The sequence below is a fragment of the Narcine bancroftii genome, chromosome 1 (assembly GCF_036971445.1).
Source record: "Narcine bancroftii isolate sNarBan1 chromosome 1, sNarBan1.hap1, whole genome shotgun sequence".
Classification (NCBI taxonomy): Eukaryota; Metazoa; Chordata; class Chondrichthyes; order Torpediniformes; family Narcinidae; genus Narcine; species Narcine bancroftii.
In genome coordinates this window covers 5,783,878-5,810,508 of record NC_091469.1, presented here as the reverse complement: position 1 = coordinate 5,810,508, position 26,631 = coordinate 5,783,878, and the positions used below count along the sequence as shown (strand labels likewise).

Sequence of the window (26,631 nt, the reverse complement as noted above, 5' to 3'; positions counted from 1 at the left end):
TTTATTTGGCTTAACTTGGCAAATATGGGTTTAACATGGTTATCATAGATTAATTCAATTACTTGTTTCCTATGTGGATCAAGGAACTGTCTCATGTAGTTCCATCAATTTTTTTTTTGTATTCGTATGTATATGAAATGACTTGTTACGTGTTTTCCCTAAATATTTTGTAGGTCAGTTGATATGTTAAATTCAATAAAAATATTTAAAAAAGAAAAGTAAGGGACTGGTCCCCAACATCCAAGTTAGTTTGAAACCCTAATAATGCACTCTAATCCAGGGTCGGGAACATCCCCAATCAGAGTTAGGGAGCACCTTATAATCACTGACCCTAACTTCTAAGTTGGGCAGTGTCCCCTAAACATGCACCACAAAATCAGGTTAGGGAACATCCCTTAATAACCCACCACCAACATCTGGGAAAAGGGGTGTCCCCCAATTATCCACCCTCCTAATCACACGCCAGGTTATGGAGCATTACTCAATCATCCACCTGACTCCCCCACCCCATCCCCCCCCCAACCACAGCAAACCTCACCCCAGGTAGGGAGTATCCTCAAGTTAACCTCTCCACTCCAGAATTAGGGAGCATCCCATTAATCATGAAACACCCCCCCAACCCCCGAGATGAGGGATGGTGACTGTTTTCCTGCCTCACCTCCAGTCATGTCTGCCATAGAGGTTGGTGAAGATTCGATCCTCATCGCTGAGGGGTCCAAATTTGGTCTTGGAGGGGGCTTCCTGTATGGGTGTAGAGAGAGAGGTAGGGGAGGGCACAGTGATCCCACGGCCGAGCTGCCCCGAACCTTCCCCCCCTTGTGTCCCTTCCCATACCCACTTCCCCTCTGGTCAGTCAATCGGGGCGGTGAATAAGAAACCATCGATCACTATGGCACAGAAAACAGGACTTTCGCCTCTTCTAGTCCGTGCCAAATTATTATTCTGCTTAATCCCATTGTCCAACACCCAGCCCAAAGCCCTCCATACCCACTCCCATCCATGTACCTGCACAAATTTTTCTTAAATGTTAAAATTAAACCCACATTCACCAGGCAGTTCATTCCACATAAGTCATCCCTTTATGTTCCCCCTCAACTTTTTCCCTTTCACCCTTAATCCATGTCCTCACCTACCCTCAATGGAAAAACCCTACTTGTATTTATTCTGTCGATTCCCCTCATAATTTTGTCTACCTATATCAGCTCTCCCCTCATTCTTCTATGCTCCTAACCTATTTAATCTTTCCCTCTAACTCAGTTCCTGAAGTCCAGGCAACATCCTTGTAAATCTCCTCTGCATTCTTTCAATCTTATCGCTATCTTTCCTGGAGTTAGGTGACCAAAACTGAACACAATACTCAAAATTTGACCTCATTTTACCATAACAACCCAACTCCTGTACTTACTAATTTTATTTATGAAAGCCAATGTTCCTCTCTTTACGACCCTGTCTCAATGTGATGCAACTTCCAAGGGATTATATCTCTGTGGAAGAACAGAAGGTCCTTGGGGTCCAAATGTATCAATCTCTAAAGTTGATAGGATTGTTAAGAAGGCCTATGGTTCGCTGGGCTTCATTGGTTGGGGGATTGAGTTCAGGAGTCGTAAGGTGATGTTGCAGCTCTATAAATCTCTGGTGAGACCACACATGGAATATTGTGTTCAGTTCCTGCCTCCTCACTACAGGAAGGACTTTCAAGTTTGAGAAGATTTACCAGAAGGTTGCTTGGATTGGAAAATATATCTTATGAGGCAAGGTTTTTGAAAATTTTATTTATCATTTGCATCAATACAAACTTTGACTCAGTGTATGTAGATATCACATTATAATAACATAACGCAAAATGATACAAATTTTAAAAATATTTTATCCCTTCCCCTACCCCCTAGAAAAGAAACACCTAAGTCGACACATTTATTATTACCCATTTTTTTAACGATAATTATTTTATATTCTATATTCTAATATTAATTTTTAATTGAGAGTAGTGGGGGATATGGATGATGTGGATGGACTTTTGCTAACTAAATCCATATATGGTTCCCAAATCTTGTAAAAATTTCCAGTCTGGTTCCTTAAACTATATGCAATCTTTTCTAATGGTATAGATTTTCATTTCACTGCTCCATCTATCTATTGCTATAAAGTACTCTGTTTTCCATGTTATTGCTAAACATTTTTTTACTACCGCTATTGCCATGTTCAAAAATTTTGTTTGATATTTATCCAATTTAAATTTTGTATCTGCCTCATACATATTACCAAGCAAGAAAATTCTTGGATCTTTTTGTATTTTTATCTTCATAATTTGTCCTAATAATATACTCAGATCTTTCCAATATTTTTCCACTTTAACAGAGGACCAAACTAAATGTAAAAACATACCCATTTCCTTATTACATCAACAACATTTATCAGAATAATTTGAATTAAGACCATATAATTTATGAGGAGTATATTATAATTGACGTAAAAAATTATATTGAACCATCTGATATTTAAGATTAATCGTATTTGTAACATTCTCTTGACATAACCTTTATCCATATAGCTTCTTTAATTTGAATATTTAAGTCTTTTCCCCATCTTTGCTTGGAGTTATATAATTTGTAATTTAATATACATATTAGTAATACATTTCTCAATAAACATATCTGTAATTAAATATTCAAATGGACTTTGTCACATAAGTCTTAAATTCGCATCTAATATCTTCTTTAAATATGATTTAAGATGATAATCTGATAAAGAATGTATTATGTGGTACACCATATTTCTCTTTCATTTGTTCAAACGTTATATAAAAAAAATCCTAAAAAGGAATCTTTTATCCTCTGTATATTATTCAAAGTAAAAGGAATAAGTTGATTTTGTTTTAACATCATTTTAGGTATTTGATAATTTTTAATTCTTCTCTATATGAATTCTGTTCCATACCTTCAATAAATTTTTTAAATTGGTACTTCTATTTTCCCCTTCAATAATCCACTATTCCACTTGTACAAAAAATTTTCTGGAATAATTTCTTCAATTTTATTCATTTCAATCTGAACCCACTCTGCTTTCTCACCAATTTGATAACAAGAGGATAAGAATCTTAATTGAGCTACTTTGTAATAATTTTTAAAATTTGGTAATCTTAATCCTCCTTGTTCAAATTTCCAGGTTAATTTCTCCAAAGCTACTCTTTTTTTAAATATATTTTAAAAATTTTTCACACTATGAACCATATCAACCAAAATATGTACAGACATTTCTCATTAAATTTACATAGTGGCCTTTTCTCCCCTTTTTTATCTCCCCTTTCCCTCCCTCCCCCATTTATTCATTTCCATGTACCATTGCTGTATACTCATGCTCTCTTCCATTTTCCATGTTGACATTATACATTTTTTTGCTATCGCTAAGCCTATCATAATTAATTTTTTTTTGCACTTTATCCAATTTGAGGCCTAATTCTCTACTTCTTATGTTACTTAAAAGAAATATCTCTGGTTTTTTTGGTATGTTATTTTTTGTAATTTTATTTAGTATCTGATTTAATTCTTCCCAAAACGTATTCACTTTTGTACATGCCAAAGTTGCATGTAATGTTGTTCCCATTGCCTTCTTACAGCGAAAACATCTTACCGATAATGTTGAATCCCATTTTTTTAATTTTTGAGGAGTAATATATATCCTGTGTAACCAATTATACTGTATCATACGTAACCTTGTGTTTATTGTATTCTTCATAGTTCCAGAACATAACTTTTCCCATACTTCATTTTTTATCTTTATGTTTAGATCCTTTTCCCACTTCTGCTTAGGTTTATAGTTTATTTCATTTGCCTTATCTTGCAGTTTGTTGGTTATAAATCTTTTAATTATCATTGTGTCTGTAATCACGTATTCAAAGCTGCTTCCTTCAGGTAATCTCAAGCTGTTTCCCAATTTATCCTTTAAATAAGCTTTCAATTGATGATATGCAGACATTGTACCATGAGTTATTCCATATTTGTACTTCAACTGTTCAAATGTTAATAAATTATTTCCCAAAAAACAATTTTCTATTCTTTTGATTCCTTTTCTCTCCCATTCTGTAAAGGAAAGATTGTCTATTGTAAAAGGGATTCGCGGATTTTGCGTCAATAGTAATCTTGGTATTTGAAAATTCGTTTTTTTCCTTTCTAAGTGGATCTTCTTCCATGTATTAAGTAAATGATGCAGTACTGGTGAGTTTTTATATTGCACCAGCTTTTTATCCCACTTATAAATTATATGTTCCAGGACCTTTTCCCCTATTTTATCTAGTTCTATCTTAGTCCAGTCTGGTTTTTCCCTTGTCTGGTAAAAATCTGATAAATACCTTAATTGTGGGGCTCTATAATAATTTCTAAAATTTGGTAACTGCAAACTACCTTGATTATACCTCTCTGCTAATTTATCTAACGCTACCCTTGGATTCCTCCCTTTCCACAAGAATTTCCTTATTATTCTCTTTAGTTCCTTCAAGAATTTTTCTGTTAAAGGAATTGGTAATGTTTGAAATGTATTGTATCCTTGGAAACACGTTCATTTTAATGCAGTTTACCCTCCCTATCGACGTTAGCGGTAATTCTTTCCAATGTTCTAAGTCTTCCTGCAATTTCTTTATTAGTGGCTGATAATTTAGTTTGTACAAGTGGCTTAAGTTATTATCTAACCTGATCCCTAGGTATCGGATTGCTTGTGCTTGCCATTTAAATGGTGATTCTTTTTAAAATTCTGTATAGTCTGCATTACTCATTGGCATCACTTCACTTTTATTTGTGTTGATCTTGTACCCTGATATTTCTCCATATTCCTTCAATTTCTTATGTAATTCTTTTACTGATACCTCTGGTTCTGTTAGGTATTCTATGATGTCATCTACAAATAAGCTGATTTTATATTCCTTCTCCTTTATTTTTATCCCTTTTAATTTATTTTCTATTCTTATCAGTTATGCCAAAGGTTCTATTGCTAAGGCGAACAATGAGGGGTATAGTGGACATCTCTGTCTAGTTGACCTACTTAATTTAAAGTGACTCGATACATATCCATTTACTGTTACCTTCGCCAACGGTCCATTATACAATGCTTTAATCCAATTTATATATTTTTTTGGTAGATTGAACTTCTGTAATACTTTAAATAAGTAATTCCACTCTACTCTGTCAAAGGCTTTTTCTGTGTCTAAAGCAAAAGCCACTGTTGGTTTCTTATTTCCTTGAACTACGTGGATTAGATTAATAAGTTTGCAGACATTGTCCGCTGTTCGTCTTTTCTTAATAAATCCAATTTGATTTTGTTTTACTATTTTAGGTACACAATCGGCCAATCTGTTTGCTAATAATTTCGCTATTATCTTATAGTCTGCGTTAAGTAGAGATATTGGTCTATATGATGCTGGTGTTACTGTAATTATTGCTGTTTTGCATGAATCTGGTATGTTTTGTGTTTCTTCTATCTGGTCCATTACTTCTAGGAGAGGAGGAATTAATAACTCTTTAAATGTTTTATAGAATTCTATTGGAAATCCATCCTGTACTGGCGTTTTATTGTTCGGCAGCTTTTTTAATATATCCTGTATTTCCTCTATTTCAAATGGTTTTATTAATTTGTTTTGTTCCTCTTCTTGCAATTTTGGCAGTTCAATTTTAGCAGTTCAATTTTAGCTAAAATTTCCTCTATTTTATCATCTTTCCCCTCGTTCTCAGTTTGATACAATTGTTCATAAAATTCCTTAAAATTTTCATTGATCTCTGTTGGATTATATGTAATTTGTTTGTCCTTTTTCCTTGATGCCACTATTGTTCTTTTAGCTTGTTCTGTTTTAAGTTGCCAGGCTAATATTTTATGTGTTTTTTCTCCCAGTTCGTAATACTTTTGCTTTGTTTTCATTATGTTCTTCTCCACTTTGTAAGTTTGTAATGTTTCATATTTAATTTTTTTTGTCTGCCAATTCTCTCCTTTTCATTATATCATCCATTTTTACTAATTCCTTTTCTGTACTTACTATCTCCCTTTCTAACTGCTCTATTTCCCGATTGTAATCTTTTTTCGACTTAGTCACATAACTTATTATCTGCCCTCTAATGAAGGCTTTCATTGCATCCCATAATATAAATTTGTCTTTCACTGATTCTGTTTATTTCAAAATATGTTTTAATTTGGCATTCAATAAACTCCCTAAATTGCTGTCTTTTAAGTAGCATGGAGTTTAACCTCCATCTATATGTTCTTGGTGGGATGTCCTCCAGTTCTATTGCTAATAATAGGGGTGAATGATCTGATAGTAGTCTAGCTTTATACTCAGTTTTCCTAACTCTCCTTTGAATATGGGCTGACAACAAAAACATATCAATCCTTGGTAAGTTTTGTGCCTACTCGAATAATATGAAAATTCCTTCTCTCTTGGGTGTTGCCTCCTCCATATTTCCATAAGTTTCATTTCCTGCATTGATTTAACCATAAATGTGGCTACTTTATTCTTTTTACTTGTCTTTTGACCAGTTTTATCCAACATTGTGTCCAAATTAAGGTTAAAGTCTCTTCCTATCAATACATTTCCTTGTGTGTCTGCAATCTTCAAAAAAATATCCTGCATAAACTTTTGATCCTCCTCATTAGGCGCATATATATTGAGAAAATTCCAAAATTCTGAGTATATCTGACACTTTATCATTGCATACCTCCCTGCCAGATCTATTATTTCCTCCTCTATTTTGATTGGTACATTTTTGTTAACTAGTATGGCTACACCTCTAGCTTTTGAATTATAGGATGCTGCCGTTACGTGTCCTACCCAGTCTCTCTTTAATTGTTATGTTCCGCTTCAGTTAGATGCGTTTCCTGCACAATTGCTATATCAATTTTTTCCTTCTTCAATAAATTTAGTAGTCTCTTCCTTTTAATTTGGTTATGTATTCCATTAATGTTTATAGTCATACAGTTCAACATGGCCATCTTATATACACCTTTTTCCACCTCTTCACCACCTCCATCCCCCTTTTCCCCATTTTCATCTCTTAGTTTTCTCTTATTGCACTTTAAAACATAAAGTACCCCCGCAGTTCCCTCATCCACTAATACCTTAACCCCAAAGTTCCCCCCCCCTCTCTGAGTTGCCCATATCCCTTGTTGGGCAACCACAACTCCCCTTTTCATTTGGATTGTGACCTTGTTCACAGCGTCAACTGACTTTGCAGTGACGGTTATTCCCCCTCTACCCAGCCCTCTCCAGAAAACACTTTTTTTTTAATTAACACATATAACAAAGCTCTCTCTCTTCTTTTTTTCCCCCTTACTCCCTTCCTTACCTTCTCTTTTCCCTCTTTAGTTCTTTACATATACATTGTTTTTACATCTTTATATATACTTTATCACAGTTCTTCATTCTTGTTATATCTCTTCTCCTGTGCTGCAAACGTTCTGCGAATTCTTGTGCTTTCTCTGGATCCGAGAACAGTCTGTTTAGCTCCCCGGGTATAAATATTTTAAGCACGGCTGGATGTCTTAATATGAATTTGTAACTTTTTTTCCATAAAATTTATATCGCTGTATTAAACTCCTTCCTCCTCTTTAAGAGTTCACAACTTATGTCTGGGTATTCCAATGGTTTATTATCTTCTCTAACTTTATTCCTTGCCCATTCCAGAATATTTTCTCTTGTCGTGTATCTCAAAAATTTTACTAAGATGAATCTTGGTTTTTGATGTGCCTGTGGTTTTGGAGCTAATGTTCTGTGTGCCCTTTCTATTTCCATTTCTTCCTGCATTTCTGTCATTCCCAGGACCTTTTGGATCCATCCTTTTATAAATTCCTTCACGTCTGTGCCTTCTTCACCCCCCTTCAGGCCCACTATTTTTATGTTGTTTCGCCTTCTATAGATATCCAAAATATAAATTTTCTGAGATTACAACTCTTGTGTCTCTTCAATTTTTTTGTCACTTTCTTCTAATTTTTCTCTTGTCATTTACTTCTATTTCTACAGCCGTTTCCCGCTCTTCCACATTCTCTACTCTTTTCCCTATTTCTGTCATTACCAGTTCTAACTTTTGCATTTTATCTTCTGTTCTTTTCATTTTCCTTTTAATTGCATTAAACTCTAACCATAACCATTCTTTTAGTGACCTCATTTGTTCTTCAAAAAATACTTTATCTATATTCTGTTCATCAGTTTTACCTTCTATTTCTCTGTGAAGATCTTGGTCTTCTTCTTCGTCTTCTTCTGTGTCTGCATCTGTGTTTGTGTCTTCTTCTCTTCTTTGTGTCTGTGTCTCTTCTGTTTTTCCTGATGAACTGCTTGTATCTCTTTGTCGGGCCTCTTGTTGCTGGTCCTCCCCTCCTGGGCTGCTCGTCTGTTGTGCTTCCTGACGTTGATCTTCTTGTCGGTCATCCTTCCGTCTATCTCCCTCGTCTGTTTCATTGCTTCCTCTTCTGCTGGCTTCCTCGTCCTCCAGCTGAGCGCCCTGGTGTTGGGCGTCCCTCAGCTGTTCGCTCTGTGACAGCCCACTCCTCTGCTGCCGGTGTCCTCTTTCTCCTTTAATTGTGCACTGCACACTTTTGTTTTGTTTTTTGTAGTGCACCGGCTGGTGGGTCTCGATTCCGCAAGTCAGGTACTGACCTCGAGGGTCGGGCGCTACTCACCACCACAGCGGCCTGTTCCTTCGTGCAGTTAAGGCCTTCTTCTATCTTCTTCGGCGACTTTTCTACTTTTTTTCCAGTTGCTTTTACTTTCTGCTTCTTGGGAACCATCTTCTTTCTCTTCTCTGTATCTTTATCTTCTATTTTTTATATTTTATTTTTGTTATGCTTTGCTTTTTCCTAACTTTTTTCCTATTTTCTTGGAGAGGGCTGGTTTTCCCGACCAGCCATTACTCCATCACGTGATTCCTCTTTCTCCATAGCTACTCTTGGCATTTTATCTTTTCAAATAAATTTTCTTACAGTTTTATTTAAATCTCGAAAAAAATTCTCTGATCACTGTTTAGGAGTGGGTAATGGTTGAAGCAAATATTGTATTTTAGAAAAAAATATTAATTTTAACACAATTTACCCACCATATTAAAGTTATTGGTAAATCTCTCCATCTTTTTAAATCATCTTGTACTTTTTAAATAATGGTAAATAATTTAATTTAAATAAATTATTTAAATTTCTATCAATTTTTAATCCTAGATATTGAATCGCTTCTGTTTTCCATTTAAATTTTGTCATTTTCTTACTTTGCATGTAATCCATATTAACCATATGCATCACTTCACTTTTATCAACATTAACTTTATAACCCGATACTGAACCATATTCTGCTAACCTTACATTTAATTTATTCAATGATACATCAGAAAGGTGATGTAGGCAGTTACAACAAGCTACAGTCAGGATGCGGAGTGAGAGGGAGAAGTGGAGGTAGGTTCAGTGAGATGACAAGAAGGTTACAAGTGTTGTGGTCAGCATAGAAGGTTATGGGAGGTTACAACAGGTTATAGACAGTTGTTCAGAGAAGTGGAGGGATGGTCAGTGAAGATCCAGGAAGATGGGAGGTATCGTGAACAATATAGAAAGTTGTCAGAGGTTACAACAGACAATAGACAGAATGGGAGTTAAGTGGAGAAGTGGCAAATGGAGTTCAATACAGATGAATGAGGTGAAACTTTTTGGAAGGTTGACCTTGAAGTTGGAGTACATGGTTAATGAAAGAATTCTTAATGGTTTGAAAGAACAGAAAGACCTTAGGGTCCTTGCGCACTGAATGCTTGTGCAAATGTAATCTTGAAATGGTTTCAAGATAAGTTTGGCATATGGCTAATAAAACTGTATTGGCATGTTTTAATATAATACAAGTATGATTGCATTAAGGGGGCGTGGCAAGATGGTGTAGAGTCTAGACCAGGGGTGTCAAACTCAAATTCACGGAGGGCCAAAATTAAAAACTTGGACTAAGTCGAGGGCCGAACTAAATATTTATTGAAAATTTTCAACATCTGCATGTTTTCTCTTCTTTCAACATGTGTAATGTTAAACTTTAGGATATAACTTTAGGAGGATAATGTTACAGGTCAGGAGTAGGTAGCTCAAGTTCACCCTTTGCTTGACCTGAGGGAAACCTATTTGGTTCCTGTGGAGATGTAGTCAGCATTCACAGGCTGTGTCCATTTTGGCCTGCATCAGGACTCAGCATTTCCTGCTCACTCCTCAGGCTCTAGGCCTCTATTCACCCTCGACCCACCATCCCTCTACCTGACCAGTCCTTTACCCAACCTCTACTCACCCCTCACTCCACTCGCTCTGCCTCTACACACCCCATCCTATACACGCCCCTCTACTGCCTCTCCCCTCAACCTGTTCCTCCCTCTACCCATCTCTCACCCTCTAATCACCACTCCCCTACTCGCCCTGCCCTTCCCCTTTTACCTCTTCCCTATCCACCCCTCCTTCTACTCATCCCTCCCTCTAACTGCCCCTCGCACCACCATAACTTCCCCTGCCCATTACTCCTCACCTACACCCTCTGCCCACCCCTGCTTACCCACCCACTCAGGCCCACCACGCTGCCGATCAGCCTTTGCGTTCAGCCACCATCTCTCCCTTCACGTGCAGGGCCAAACCAGCCATCCCTGGGGTCCGCGCGGGTGCAAGCGCTGAAGGCCGTGGCGACCAGGAGAAGTGCGCTCGCGCTGTGGAAGGGCCGTCCGGTGCCAGTCACGCAGGGCTCGCGCTGCCCGGGGGCCGTGTGCAGCCTGCCATGCCCGTCGCGCCAACACAGGAAATCACAGGCGCTCGCCCATCCGCCGCACCGCTCGACAGGTGGGAGAAGTGACTGGTTGTGCGGGGAGCCTTCCAACTGGCTTGACATCGACAGACTTCTCGTGTTACAATTTTGTTTTCCCCGTTCTCAAAGTTTGCACGATCAACCTGCTCCCTCCGCGTCCCGTGGATCTGATGCCCGGGGGTTGTTAGGATTCCCAGCAGAAGGTTTGTGGAACTTTACCATTCTGGATTCCTTTTTGAGAATATTCTGGCCATCTTTTAAGGGGGGTGGTTTTAGGGGGGAGGGGATAGTTAGGGGGTAGGGAAGGATGTGCAATGAAGGGGGAGGATGGTGGGGGTGACATTACCAAAAAACAGCATCGGCTCTCGCTGCAGGGCGGGCCACCTCTAATACATTTTTGAAATGATCTTGTGGGCCAAATATAATTATATCGCGGGCCAAATTTGGCCCGCGGGCCAGAGTTTGACATGTGTGGTCTAGACGTATAATCTCGACCTCTCTGGCCAGACTTTTAAATACCTGTTTTTTAACTCTTTGTTTTCAAGTTTAAACTTTTTAAATTTTAGTTTAAAGTATTAAGAAATTATTATGGCCACTAATGGTAAAAAGACTAAACCTCAAGTTCAGAAGAAGTTACATTTTCGAAGTACTGAAGATTTGGGGCCTAGACAACTTAATACACCCCCAGGCTCAATCTCTTCATTGTCTAAACCCCAAAGATTGCCTGTGGGGGCTGAAAAAATATCTATTGCTCACCAAATGAAGGATGGCACTGGAATTACCCGTTCTCCGGAAGAAGGTACGTGTTCCCAAGAAGTGGATCCCGATTTGGAAAGTCTTTCGATTTCAATGGAGGGAGCACGCAGGAAGATGACTCCATTGTTGGAAATGCATCAGGTAGCATTTCAATCTGAAGAAATCGTTTTTCTTCGTGAATTGATGAAAAAACGAGATGCGGGGGGAGACCAGCGGCGACCCCCTGAGGAAGTCGGGGTGCTGTCACTGGGAGTCCAGACCCCCAGTAAAACTTTTAAAATGCCTTCTATTGAGTTGCAGCAGGAGCTGCAGTTACCTTGTTCTGCCACTATGTCAGAGAGAGCAGAGCTGAGCTTTACTGAATCACAGTGTATGCAATTGAATGCTATTGTTCAAGCTGATATAAAACCTGGAATGGATTTGTTGACATCTCAAATGAATGAAATGGTTCAAATGAATACTGGTATGAGTTCAGAATTAAATATGGTTAAGGCACGTGTGGATGCATCTTATGAAGAATTTAAAAAATTTCAGACTGCTTTTTTGGACTGTAAACAACAAGTGACTTCTAGCACAGAAAAAGTGTTGAAGGTGGAAAAATCAATCATAGAACTAGGAGAACGTGAGAAGGAGTTAGAAAGAAAAATAGATTACTTGGAGAATCAAAGCAGAAGGAATAATGTGAAAATTGTTGGTTTGCCAGAAGGTATAGAAGGACAAGATCCTCTTTGTTTCTTTAAAGATTGGATTCCGCAAATATTAGGGCAAGAATTTTTCTCTGGGGGATGGTACTGGAAAGAGCCCAGAGAGCTTTAAGAAGAACACCCTCAGCTGGTCAACCACCGAGACCGGTAATAATTCGATGTTTGAATTATTTGGACAGAGAAGCAATACTTCAACTTGCAGTACAAAATGCGAGACAACGACAAACCCCATTATTGATTCAGAATAGCAGAGTCTTTTTTTATCCTGATTTGAGTCAAGAGGTCATTCAACGTCGACATCGATTCAATCCAGTTAAAGAAGTTTTGTGGCGTAAAGGTTATAAGTCTACTTTTCATTACCCTGCAGCGTTGAAGGTGTTTTTTTGAAACTGATTGTGAAGCAATGATTTTTGCTGATTCATTGCCAGATATAAGAGGACAAAGACGTAGTCCACCATTATCTCCTAAAGAAAAATCTGGTTGCTCTGGAAACGGAAGCAATGGCAGAAATGGGAAAAACGGGAATGGAAAGAGTCTACCTTCTTCTGAAATGGGATCTTCGAGATTGGAATCTTCTGGATGAAAAGAAGAATTTTCTTATTCTAATTTTTTCTTTTGTTATTATATTTTGATGTTATTAACTGTTTGGCTGGGGAGGGATAAAGTTTTTTACTAGTCATCAGCCACTGGTGGGTGACCCACACCCAATTTTTGTTTAGGGAATTACTACCTTTTGGTAGTTTTCTTTTGGGGGGGGGGGGGAATTTTCTTTTTTTTCTTTCTTTTTTTATTTTTATTTTTTTTTTAGTTTTCAATTTGTGATTTTTTTTCTATTGGAGGGCTATATCTATATGTTGATTTGGGTTTTTATATAAAGATATTATTGGTATTTAGTAATCATACTAGATATGTCAAAGTTGAGGTTTGGTACTTTTAATGTTCGAGGATTAAATAGTCCGATTAAGCGTAAGCGAGTCTTGGCGTATATTAAGAAAATGAAAATTGATTTCACAAGAAACATATTTGAATGTGAAGGAAACATATTTGAATGTGAAGAAAAAGGGACTGGGTTGGGCATGTATATTCTTCTTCATTAATATTATTAATTTGAAGTGGACTGATCGAATTAAATATCGGTATAATTTTGAGTGTTAATTATCAATCTTTATATAAATTAAATTATGCTCTGTTAATGAAAAAAATTAAAACTGATTTGATTAAATGGAAAGATTTACCTATTAATTTAATGGGAAGGATAAATACAATTAAGATGAATATCTTTCCGTGTATACAATATTTGTTTCGATCTATTCTGTATTTACTTGATCATTTTTTTTTGAGATTTGAATAAAATGGTTAGGGAGTTTTTATGGAGGGGTAAATTTTCGAGAGTAGCTTTGAATAAATTAACTTGGAAATATGAGTTAGGGGGACTACGTTTACCACATTTTCAAAATTATTATGAAGCAGCCCAACTTAAATTTATTAGTTCATTGATGGATTTGGTACGGCCTCCTAGTTGGGCTAAAATTGAGATGGCAAGTATTTCTGAATTTGAAATACATCAATTTTTGTTTAGGTGGAATATAAATTTGTTACAACAATATAATGTGCCTATACTAAAACATTTAATGAAGTTATGGATAAAGAAAAATAAAATGATAAGCTCTTGGGGTAAATTATTGGCTTTGACTCCGTTGTATAATAATCAACTTATTTATTTTTCAATACATAATCAAAGTTTATTGCATTGGAGATTTAAAGGTGTGAAAAATTTGGGAAATTGTTTTAAAGAGGGTAAGTTTTTATCTTTTAATCAGATGAGGGAAGATTTGGTATTGATAAGAACTCTTTATTTCTTTATTATCAATGACTAAATTTGAGACTTTTCTTATGAGGGTACCAGAGAAGGGTTATACTTCATCTATGTATCAAATATTACAGGATGGTATGGATAAAAAGGGTTGGGATAGATCTAAAATTAAATGGGAAGCGGATATTGGTTTTATTTTTTCTGAAGATGATTGGTTAGATATCTGTTATGATAGTGTAATTAGATTGATAAATGCACATTATGCAATGATTACTTACAATTTTTTACATCAATTATATTTGACATCTGAAAAATTAAAAAAATATGGTTTTAATGAATCAGATTTGTGTTTTAGATGTGGTGATACGGTTGGAACTTTTTTTCATGCTATTTGGTTATGTATTCATGTACAATCTTTTTGGAAGAAAATTCAATCGTTTTTAGAATACCTGTATAAGATTAAAATAATTTTAGATCCAACAGTATTTTTATTGGGTAGTTTGCAACCTCTGAAAGGTTTGGGATTAGATAAGTTCCAGCTTGCTTTTGTATATTTAGCTTTATCCGTAGTGAAAAAATGTATTGCTAGTACGTGGAAAGATACAAATATGATACAAATAGATGGCATAATGAGATGAAATATTGTTTAATAATGGAAAAAAATTACATGTTTCAAATAATTATAATTTTTTAATTAATAAGTGGCTGTTATACTCAGAATATTTACATTTCAATTAATATTGACTAGATTTCAATAGGTATATTTAACTTTTTATTTAATATTCTTTTTTCTTTTTTTATGGCTCTCCTTAGGAGAGTTGGCTTAAGGGGGGCGGTCCTTTCTTTTTTTTCTTATATATATATTAAAAAAAAGTTCATGTTCATGTTTAACTGCTGCATATGTCATATTATTTGTTTTTTGAACGAATAAATAAAGTTTAAAAAAAATGATTGCATTCTACAAAATAATGTATTTAGTTAAGATTTTATTTTAGGTAATTAACCGTTTGTGTGCACATTAATGTACTTGATGCACTGGCTGCAAAACGTATGTGTGCACGCATACAAGCACAGTTTAGAGGAACTGTAAGGAATATGGTAAGGTCATATGTTGCAGCTCTATAAATCTTGGGTGAGATCACACTTAGAGTATTGTGTTCAGTTCTGATCATCTCATTATTGGAAGGATGTGGAAGCCAAGCAGAGGGTGCAGAAATTTACCAGGATATTAGTTGGATTGAAGAGCGTGTCTTAGAGGCAAGGTTAGCAGAGCTAGGACTTTTTTCTTTGGAGTGAAGGGTGACAGGTTTATTAATACATGTCACCTTTTTGCCCAGACAAGGAGAAAACACCAGAGCATATCTATATAAAATGAGTGAAGGCAACAAAGCCTTTCCAAATCCCATTGACTCGTAAACCAGGGTAACGTAGCAGGGCTTCCTAAGACCCTAGAAGGAGGGGATTCCTGCTGGATTGGGGGGAGGCTCACCTGACCAGTTGGGGCAGAGTTGTACCATCTCAGGAGGCGAGGGGAGACTGAGAGGGGGGAGAAAGACCATGCCCTGCGTAGGCTTTGCAAAGAAGACAACATTCGGAACCTGAGGGAAGCAGAGAGGGAGAGAGAGGGAAGAGTCAGTGGGTATACAGATACCAATTCCTCGTGCACCCCCCATCAAGTCCTTTGAATAGACAGGGTGGGAGAGATGAGGGGGGGAGAGCTGGGAGACAGGGGAAAGTGGGAGCTGGGGGAGGGGTAAGGAAGAAGCCAGGGGATGGGCGGAGGGAGGATCTGCGGGACCGGGGGGGGGGGGGGGGTGTGAGTGGAGGAGGTGACGAGGGGGGGAAGGAATCAAAGTGGGACGGGGGAAAGGAGGCAGTGGTGGGGAGGAGGGGGTGGGAGGTGACAGGCAAGGGAGGAGATGAAGAAGGGGCGAGTGGAGGCTTCTCAGCGGACAAACGACCCAAACCTCATAAGAAAACCTTTAACTGCTTGCCTGCACTCGACCTTCCAGGTCCCCTCCCCTTTAAGTCAATCCCGAAAGCCCTTCTGCCCATCGTTTCTAAGCTACAGGTCATTCAGCACATCCCTATTCTCTCCCACCGATACTCACCTCATCCAAAAGTGCCACGGACAGTTTGCCCTTACTCCAGGGGACCTCCTGTCTATGTCCCACCCATCAAGCCCTATCGGCCTTTCAGCCCATCAGTCTTGGTCCTATCCCACTGCCCCATTCGGCATTTTCTCCTGTGCTGGCCCCCTCTTTGGGGAGCTGGTGTTGGTGAAGCCAGGTGGTTTCCTGTCGTCCCCTCCCTGTTGGATCACACCTCAAGTGCCCTCTGCCCTTCCACCCTATACTGGCCAGCATGACATTCGGCCATCTCTCTACTAGTCCATCCGTCTTATAACAAAGTTGCAGTAAACGTACCCAGATTTGAGACCTATCCACATTTTCCCAGGAACCCTCCATTAACTCTCTCACCCAATGCATATCCTTACACCCTCATAAACCACCTACCCCTGCCTTCACTCCTCAGATTCACCTTCACCTCGACAGCGTTCTCCAGCCGGAACCGGAAACGGTGCTGGCACACGTGATTGAAGCCGGCCATATTTGTTCGGGGCAAGCACCCGTTCAAGGGATGGTTATATAATGTTGATATTGAGAGTCGGAAGATGGAATGGTGTAGAATCTGGTGTGATGAGGTGGGGCATCATCTTTGTAAGGGGAAAATGACGAGGGCGAAAGATTAGCCCCAAAATCTAGGGTGAAAGCGACTCCCGTCATCTTGGTGCGGGGCAAATGAGCGGAGGCTGAAGGCTGCCAAGGCATCTTGAAGAGTGGCAGGGAGGGATAGAGGAGGGGAGAGAGAGGGTGAAGAGAAAGAAAGAAGGAGGGGAAGAAAGGGAATATTGTGGGAGAGGGGGTAGTGATGGGGAAGAGGGGAGAATAGAGAGGATGGAAAATAGAGGGGGAAAATGGAGGGATAGAGAGGGAGCAGATGGAGGATAAGAGGTGGAAAGGGAAGAGAGGTAAAACAGGCAAAATGAAGGGAGTGAGAAGGGGTGGAGAGGGGAGGTGAAGAGAGGGAGAGCAGGGGGAGATATAGAAGGGAAGAGAGGGAAGGATGTTGATAGGGGCACTGTTTTTCCTTCTCTTTTGCTCTCCCAAGTTATATCATGGCAATTGAAAACAAAACAGGTTTCTTGAAACCAATAGGATCTCTTATAACCAACAGGAAATTAATGAGACCTTTAAATCATTTTATTCTAAATTATATAAATTGGAATCACAAAGAGATGTTAATTTGTCATGTTTGGTTTTGCCTAATTTAGATTTGACTAAGCAAATGGAATTGAATGCATCCTTTAATCAATTAGAAAGAGAGGAGGCATTGAATTCATTACATATTAATATCTCCCAGCGAAGATGGCTTTCCACTGGAATTTTACAATGAATTTAAGGACTTATTTATGCCTCTTTTATGGAGGTATTGAATCAGGCAGTTGAATCACACATTTTGCTGGAATCTTTCTCAACAGCAATAATAATGGTGATTTCTAAAAAGATGGGGATCCATTGAAACTGTCATCATATAGACCAATTTCCTTGTTAAATACAAACTATAAAACACTAGCCAATGCCTTGGCAAATAGATTAGCAAAATAAGGGCTAAACTGGATTTGTGAAGAAAAGGCAGTCAGCAGATAATGTAGCAAGTCTGGTTAGTGTAATTCAGTGGTTCTCAACATTTTTCTTTCCATTCATATACCACTTTAAGAAATCCCTATGTCATTGGTGCTCTGTGATTAGTAAGGGGTTGCTTATGAGGTATGTGAGTGGGAAGGGAAGGTTGAGAATCACTGCTCTCGACCCAATTGTCCCTGAAATATTTTGCTTGAGAAAAATTCTCATGGCCTTGGAGTTATGAAATTGTGCACATAATGAGTCAATTAGGTACAATTAAAAAAGTGGTTTTCAAAATTTTTTTTCCACCGAGGAAATACTTAAAGTGGTATGTAAGTGGAAAGAAAAGGGTTGAAAATTACTGGCATAGTTCATTTGGCTGAGAAAAGAGGTGAACTTAGTGTGGCAGTTACTTTGGATGCAGAAAAGGTCTTTGATAGATTGGAATAGGACTTTTTATTTAAAGTACTGGAGAAATTTGGATTGGGTCAAAATTTCATAATTTGGTTTTGAGCTCTATATAATGAACCAAAGGCTAGAGTTGTGACCAATGGTCAAATATCTTTGACATTCCCACTATCTAGGTCCAGTAGACAAGGATGTCCACTATCTCCAGTCCTCTTCGTATTTGCCATAGAACCTTTGGTGGAAACCATTCGACAGGATCCAAACATTAAGGGGTTCAGAGTGAACCAAGATGAACAGAACATCAGTTTTGCAGATGATGTATTAATATATCTGACAGAACCTGTGACTTCTCTACAAAGACTGCACTTGCAATTGGAAGATTATGAGAGGGTCTCTGGGTACAAAATAAATTGGAATGAGTGAGATCATATTTTTAATGGACGAGGACTATACAGGTTGTAAAAGAAAAACACAATTTATATGACTGACAAATCAGATCAAATAATTGGGGATCAAAGTAGATAATGATTTTAAAAAATTCATATAAATTTAATTACTTCCCTTAAGAAAGATGAAGAAGATTTAAATAAATAGGTAACTCTCCCAATTACATTGATTGGAAGAATGAACTGTTACAAAATGAATGTATTCCCACATTTACAATACCTTTTCCAGACTATTCCAATACCATTACCACAGAATTTTTTTCAAAACTTGAATAATTAGGAATTTTCTTTGGAAAGGTAAGTTAGCTAGAATCTCCATAGAAAAATTATCTTGAAAATATATGGGAGGTTTACAACTCCCAAATTTTAAATATTGGGCAGCCCAGATGAAACTTTTCACTTCTCTCTTTGATGGAAGAGACAAGCCTTCATGAGTGGAAATTGAACTGCACAAAGTCAGAAAGAGAGCGGTAGAAGACTTTATATACAAATGGAACACTAGATTTATTTCTGCTGCTGGAAAGGAGGCACCATTAATAAAACATATTTTGAATATTTGGCACAAATTAAACAATTTAATTGGGTCAATATAAAAGATAACTCCAAAAACATCCTTGATTCAAAATAGATTAATTCCTTTAACTATGGATAATTGAATTCTGCATACCTGGTCCCATAAAAGGATCAGATATGTAGATGATTGCTATGTTCAAGGGCAATTAATGTCATTTGAACAGTTAAAAACTAAATACAATATCCATAATATACAATCTTATGCTACTTTCAATTAAGACCTTGTTTTAGAAATGAACAAGGACTGATCATGATTTTACCAGAATGCAGTGAAATGGAGATTCTAATTCAAAAAGGGATCACAAAGAAATTTACATCAGTAAAGTACTTTCTATTTCAATCGGGCATTCCGAAGAGAGAGTTATATAAATCAAAACAAAGATGGAAATCAGACTTGAATATTAATAAGACCTGGTCCAATTTGTGTCATGATTGCATGACTAATATAATTAATGTAAGATGTAGAATGGTGCAATATAATGTTTTGCATCAGCTATATCTTGCCCTGCAGAAATGGCATAAATTAAATTCTAATATATCTGATGTATGTTTTAGATGTGGGGAAGAAATAGATACCTTTTTACATTCTACCTGGTCATGCTCTAAACTGAAACCTTTTTGGGAAAATCAAAGAATTTTATTAAACCATATTATCGGGAAGTAATTGCCACAAAGTCCAGAATTGTTTCTTCAGGGAAATAATATGGACATGAGACCTAAAATGAGGCTGCCCAAGTACAAATTAGAATTTCTTAAAATTGGCATTGGCGGTTACGTGGAAGTCTGACTCCCTTCTGTACATAGCCCGATGGAATGCATTGTTGTGTTCCCCTGGAGACAATTACTTACAATTTAAGGAAAAAATACAATGTTTTTACAGGTATAGCACCCACTTTTGCAAATACAGGGTTGAATACTTAAGGCACCTATTACTATTTTTGAATTCTCTATTCCTTTTTCTCCCACATTTGAGATCTAGGTATAAAAAAACATGGACTTTTTGGATTCCAGATCCCAACAGTTCCTTTTTCTTTCCTCTATCTTTTATTTTCTTCGTTTCTTCATTCTATTTCTTTATTACCTTTCTTTTTGTTATTTTCTTTTAATTTCTATTTTCTTTTTGAGAGGAGTTTTTGTTTGGGGAGGAGGAATGGGGTCTTTTTGAAAATTTGGATATGATTTGTATCAATGATTTCATTTATTTTATATATTTGTGATGATTAATTCTTGATACTTATTTGACCATAAAACCAAAATATTAAAACAGTTGTGAGGGATACTGGAATGTTAGGAGTCCAGAGATACTGGAAGCAAGTACCAATTAAGAATAAAGTATTATGGGTTAACTTAAGGTGAAGGGATACTGGAATGTTAGGAGTCAAGCAAGTGCCAATTAAGAATGAAGTATTATGGGTTAAATCAGGGTGAAGGGATGCTGGAATGAGAGGAAGGGTTGTAAAAGTGTAATAAACTAAGGATCTTCAAAACAGGATAACAAGTAGATAGCTTTAGCAAGTCTTAGGGATTGATTAATGAGTGAAGAACAAAGACATGATACTTCTCTGGCTAACAAGTTTGCAGGAAGACACATAAACTGAGAAGAAGTTAGAATCCACGTGGGCAGAATTACCTAATGCTAAACCAATCCAGGAGGCAGAAGAATGTTGGGGGGAAGGTATCTCTGTACTGAAATGAAATGTATAAAAGTTGGGTGAGCCCCAGTCTCTGTGTGTATTCCCAGGGTAAGGGGAAGCCCCCAACTTTGCATTGTTGTAATAAAAGTTCTTTGTCTCGAGCAAATTCTGTGAAGGTACTTCTGTTTCTCACACAGTCACAGCACACACCATACACAAAAAACACATTCATGTTGATCATTATGTTGGGAGACAAGGTGAGTGTTTGAGGATGAAGTTGAAGAATGCAAAGAAAAACTCATTTCCGACGACTTGCAATTGGTGCTCAGATGTGCCGTTTTCCCGACCTTCAAACCAGGATTTACTCAGTGTATATAAAATGGGATTATTTGATTTCTGGGGACTCTTTTGGAAGGTCAGCAACCATATCGAAGTTAGGAGACCCATGGGAGGACTGCATTTGCTGGAATCTGGAGCCACAGACAATATGCAGAGAAAGTCAGCGGTTCAAGCGGGACCAGGGGGAGAAAACAGCCCTGCCGAAGGGTTGCAGTCCGAATCGTTGTCAGTAGCTGCTTTCCGGTGCTTGGATGCAGATAATGCGCCGACAGACGCAGCTGGGACGTTCAGATGACCGCGGAGAAGACACCTTTCTGTCACCTGAACATGCCGGCTGAATGAGAGCAGTGTCAGAGCGAACGCCAGCTTCTGTGGCATCGTGGCCGTAGTCCCACTGCTGCTTTCAGGTGCAATGGGGGGATTCTCCGAGCCGGAGAAAATACCTAACCTGGCCGGGTTCTCCAGTTTCAGGTGGCCACTCGACAGCTGCATTGGGGTAGAATAGGCGGCTTCTGGCCACCTGAAAGCGGCTAATGCTTCTCCTGTTCCTGCTGCTCGACGCGCTGAGTTCCTCCAGCAGATGGGATGTTTGGGGCTTTGGTGCCGTTCACCCCACTCCAGGCTTCAAACGTCTCGAGTCCGTGCAACATTGAGTCTCTCTCGAAAGCTGCCGGCTCATTTTACCGAGATGGGCGCCCTTTGCCTCAGCATCGGCTCGGCCTCCCTCCCTCCCAGGGCCGCTACGCTGCACTCCAGCACTTGGCGGCGAGACCTCCACCGGCCCGACATGCACCGCGTCGGAAGGTTCCGACACGCTCCGGCCGTGTGGTTCAGGGTCGCTGGATCTTTCAGGACCCCGAGCGGCGAGTTGGTAGGAGGACGAGCGTCGCCGGCGTGTTGGATGGCCGAGGCAAGGTGGCGTCTCCGTTCCACTAACACCCGCCCCCTTCCTTCGCCCAGTCACCATGGCAGCGACCGGGGGACGCACTCCCTCTCTCCAGATCGGTACGTGTGGAGACCAACGGCCTTCGCAGGGAAAATGGCGGCGTGGTGGACGGGACACGGCCGGGCCGGTGCGGTTCCGAGGCGGACACCCGGTCAGACTTCAGTCCCTTTGGGCTGGGCAGCCGCTTCCAAGCGTCTGCTTCCAGGCCCTTTTCGCTCCGTCTCACCCTGTTCGCGCATCCACTCGGGTGGCCGAGAACATAGCAGTTGTCAGAAATAAAACTTCTCACACATGAGTCTCTTTAAAACTGATGACACGACAAGCTTTATTTACAAGTCTGCAGAGTTGGACTCAACTGGCTTCTCACCAGTTAAGCCCCGATACATACAGTGCATTGATTTTTATACCCTTATTATTTGCCCTTCCCCTTCTTATTAATACTGTTTTAATTGGTTAGTATTACAAAAGCATTCTAAGTATAACTGCATTATTAATGATCACGTTCGTTACGTACGCTGCGAACTCTACATTCACTGAATTCTGTTTCTCACACTTCTTATCAATCCTTTGTCTCCTGCATGTCTCTCACTATGACCATGAAAAGATAGGTTTAAAAAAACATATTCAGCAGCTCCTTCTGTCCTTGACTGCTAGTAAACTCTCTGTCCGTTCTGGCTTCCCTGTTTATGATTAATCATCACATTTTAACTTAAGTCTTTTTAACCTAAATTCTCTATATCACAGCAGTTATCACATTATTTGTTTTCAGATGCTTAAAAAGACTCATCCTTCCTAGGCACAAGAATATGAAGGGTTACACCGTTTAATTGAACAAAAACACAGGCCAAACTAACTTGATAGAGAGGCAAAGGGCCTCTCACCCTAATAACCTCATTCCAGTTCTCGTCTCCTGGATATCCTCAAATTTAATTGCCCCATTAATCCAAAGATCTGGAATTTCTAAACTTCTGCAAATAAGTTCCAGAGCAAGTGTTTTCACCTTGCCTTATGGAGATTAGTGTAAAATGTTGGTGGAGGTGCCCGTGTAAAAATTAATTATCAATGTAAACTCGTTAGTTTAAACTCTTCAATATTTAATAGTTTCCCAAGAGCCACGAGCAGCAATTTAGAACAATCAATTGACAAGCTCTACACGTAGCCTAGAGACAATTTAAGAAACTTACATAACCCTCCTACCTTCCTGTCAGCAGAAATGGCTTCTTTTTTCACCCAATCAAATCCCTTCATCCTTTGCATTCTTTATGCTCAGGAGATCATTTTCAGTTTATTTTAATGTTTCTACATAACGAAGCCCCTCCACTCTGGTCAGGTTCCTCACCGTCCTTTCCAGTCTTTTTCTCAACCTGGAACAAGGGCACCCTGGTGACTTTCATGACTATACATTATTACCCATCTGGACATGTCTACTAGGGTGATGCTGGACAGACAACAAAAAGGTGGGTCTGGGAGCTGAAAATAGCATCACTATTCAAAGCCTCTGATGTGATGAGACCATTGGTTGAGCTATTTGGAATGGTGAGAAGGACAAGCATCTGGAAGTGGGCAGCTTCTTCCAGTGGAAAGCAACAGAAAGGCTAGCAGAGTATCACGTGATCAGCGCGAATTCCTGGTGACAGTTTGCTGTATTTTATATACCAAGCCTGTTGGACATTGTTTTGGAAATTTAACTGATTCTGCTTGCTGAATTTTATGCCCATTTTTAACTCAGTTTTGATGTTTAAAATTCTTCCAAAGATTTAAATTTCTTTCAATGAAACATCAATATTAATTACGTGCCAATTCATCAGGAATAATTTCACAATCAATGATATATCTCCTCACCCTGTCAAATGTCCTGGGAATCATTTGTTGGTCAATCACCAAAATGCAAACCATGTTGCAATGATCACTCGCTTCTGAGTTTGAAGGTGTTTTTATAAGATGTCACATGATTAGATTTAAGCCCATCTATTCCAAATTTCCCACTGACATTCTGTTTGTTTTACTTTAGATGCTGTCGTGTGGCATCCCTGGAGCTTTGAGATATCATTATATCTGCTTGTGCTGCTGATCTCGCCTCGGTCTTCCACATTAATTATAGAATGCAACAGCCTGCACATCAGATCACTAACACTTGGAATAGGGCACCTTTAATTGTTTTTCAAACCTAGAAAAATCATTACATCAGGTAGCTAGCAACTGCACATATTTTGCTTGCCACATAGTCCAATGGTTATGTGAGAATGGGTGATGAGATTGAACTGCCAGTGCACAGCACCTCCTATTCTATCACCAATGCAGACAGCAGAGCCTGGTTAGAGTCCACTCCATTCCTCAGTGACACTGTGAAGTACCCCCCTGAAGAGCTGGGCCATGGGGTCCAGGGAATGGAGGCGCGATTCACCCCAAGACCACCAGTGAAACCCAAGCCTCCTCGACAGAGCAAGCTGCAGCGTCTACACTCGCTGGAAAACACGCAGATCAACCAGAAGGCAAAGTTCACAAACAGTGAGGAGAGTTCTTCTGAACCAATCGACACTGACTCATCATGTGGCTCCATTTCTGGGGATCTCTCAGGCTCTTCCTTGCCGTGTCTCCAGGGGAGATCCACAGTGGCTTCCCAGAAACTCTTGTCACGAAGTGGCAGTAGCAGCAGCAGCATGCGAGATTGTAACAACAGTCAGTCAGCCAACAGCATGGCAGAATACAGGAATAGCATCACCCATTTGGATTCCGAGTCCAATAGTAAAACAGTACCATTGGGTAGGAAGAGGCTGCCCCCAGTGGTACACACTAAGCCTCTACCCCCAATTTCTATTAACATGGAGTCGCCAGCACTAAGGACTAGTAATCGGATCGACGTGGATTATGCAGATTATATTCATGTGACAAGCGAGTTGTCAAACCAGCACAATAATATTTTGACTCAAACCCAAGGGACCAAGGAAAATCAATCTTCTTTCTCTATGACCTCTTCGAGCAGAATCTTGCTTCCTGTTAGTTCAGAGGATCTTCGGAACAGGTAAAGTATCTCCTCAATTTGGGTGAAAAAAAATTGAGAATTATTTTATGCTAAATCCTTTTATATGCGAATAGTCTTTAGGATTTTAATATGTCAGCATTAGCTTAATTGGTTGGATTCTCACCTTGGAGGCTCAAGTCATGTAACAGTGACTTGAGTGCAAGACCGAGGTTTATACCACTGGGCAGTGACTGCCATGCTGTTTTATTGAACGAGTTGTACTGGCACCTGGTCTTTTCTGTGAGATCCTGTTTCAGGAAAAGAGACATACTTCCCAGTATTTTTTTCCAATGTTTACCCCCCAGCAAAACTGAGAGGCATTTGCTATTTAGGAATTGGCATTACTATTTCTTGGTTTTCTGTGCAGTCAGTTTATTTCTGGTCTTCCATTTATCATGTCACTTCATTCTATCATTTTATTGGTGCTCTGCACTTTGAAACTGGGTCCTTTCCCCAAGTGTTTTGTAAGATTCCATTACTAGCATCCCCTTTCTCCTGACTCTGGAGTAAGCCCTTTCCCAACTACCCAAACCTTAAAGGCCTGTAGTTTTGTTCTGATCAAACTATAGAGTAGATTCATGTCCACAACTACGTCTTTCCTAGCTACTTGCCTCTGCCACCATGTGGATTCCAGCTCTGGTTCCAAGTCTTTCTGTTTGGCTCCCACCAGGTTCTCAGGTACCTGCACTGCATTGATGGACTACCCTTAACTCGATGAGCAGGTATCAGTGGACCCTCGAACAACACTTCATCTTCTGACTGGGCACCTTCCAACAAGATGGCATTAATATCAACCTCTGACTTTTGTTAAAAGTTCCCCTTCCCCCATCACCTTTCCCTATCTGTCTCTCCATTCCATCTCCTTTCGCACAAACATGATAAATTTTTACATCGTCCCTTATCATATCCAATTAACACCTTTTGTTGGTCTGGATTCCTCTCCCATTGTTTAATTTTGAGACTTTCTGAGATTTCCTGCTTCTGGCTTATTCCTTGAAGAAGGGCTCAGGCCTGAAACATCAGCAATGTATCTTTGTCTCCTATAGACACTGAATAGACCAGCTGAGTTCATCCAGCATTTGAGTGTGTTTTTACTACAATCACAGCATATGCAGACTTTTGAGCTTCACTCAGATTTATGTCTGCACCAGCCAAGGAAGTTCTTTTGATCCAGACTTAAAAAATGTCTTTGTTCAAGATGTTAATCTTTTCCCTGATTCTTTTTCAACTTATGATGTTTATGTTTTAGGTAAGAGGCAGCTCCTATGATCCCTTAGAGGACAGGGAGCTTAAAAGGAATTGAAACAAAGATGAGATGACTTTGTAGCTAGGTGATGGGTTTTCTGCACAGTTACAGAAGGAAAGGAAGGCTTAATTCTGGTGAGAAAATGCACTGTTGCGGGCTCCTGAAAAAGGGATCAAAGTGGAAGGTGGGTGAATACTTTGATGATGTGGAAGGACAAATAGTCCACATGAAAAATTACGAGAAGTTGAAAAAGGCAAAAAGTACACAGAATTATAATAAAA

At 39.0% G+C, this 26,631-nt stretch overlaps 2 protein-coding genes across 7 annotated transcripts in view; one reads left to right on the top strand and one right to left on the bottom strand.

The window, feature by feature from the left end:
• ndufv1 (NADH:ubiquinone oxidoreductase core subunit V1) overlaps nt 1-16,645 on the bottom strand; it is a 35,481-nt gene extending 18,836 nt beyond the window's left edge. Inside the window, exons 1-3 of the mRNA XM_069919855.1 lie at nt 16,567-16,645; nt 15,540-15,648; nt 659-741 (exon numbers count right to left, since the gene is read on the bottom strand). Of these exons, the coding sequence (XP_069775956.1) occupies nt 659-741; nt 15,540-15,641 (185 nt within the window). The 5' untranslated portion in view covers nt 15,642-15,648; nt 16,567-16,645. The remainder of the gene's footprint in view (nt 1-658; nt 742-15,539; nt 15,649-16,566) is intronic.
• The window catches only part of inpp5e (inositol polyphosphate-5-phosphatase E), a 75,305-nt gene that overhangs the window by 31,486 nt on the left and 17,188 nt on the right, over nt 1-26,631 (top strand). For 3 of the 6 annotated variants that reach the window (XM_069919825.1, XM_069919833.1, XM_069919788.1), the window contains exons 1-2: nt 22,052-22,141; nt 24,094-25,104. In XM_069919825.1, coding sequence (XP_069775926.1) covers nt 24,326-25,104 — 779 coding nt within the window. In that variant the 5' untranslated portion in view covers nt 22,052-22,141; nt 24,094-24,325. The other 3 variants (XM_069919816.1, XM_069919796.1, XM_069919806.1) reach the window with 3 other exon arrangements.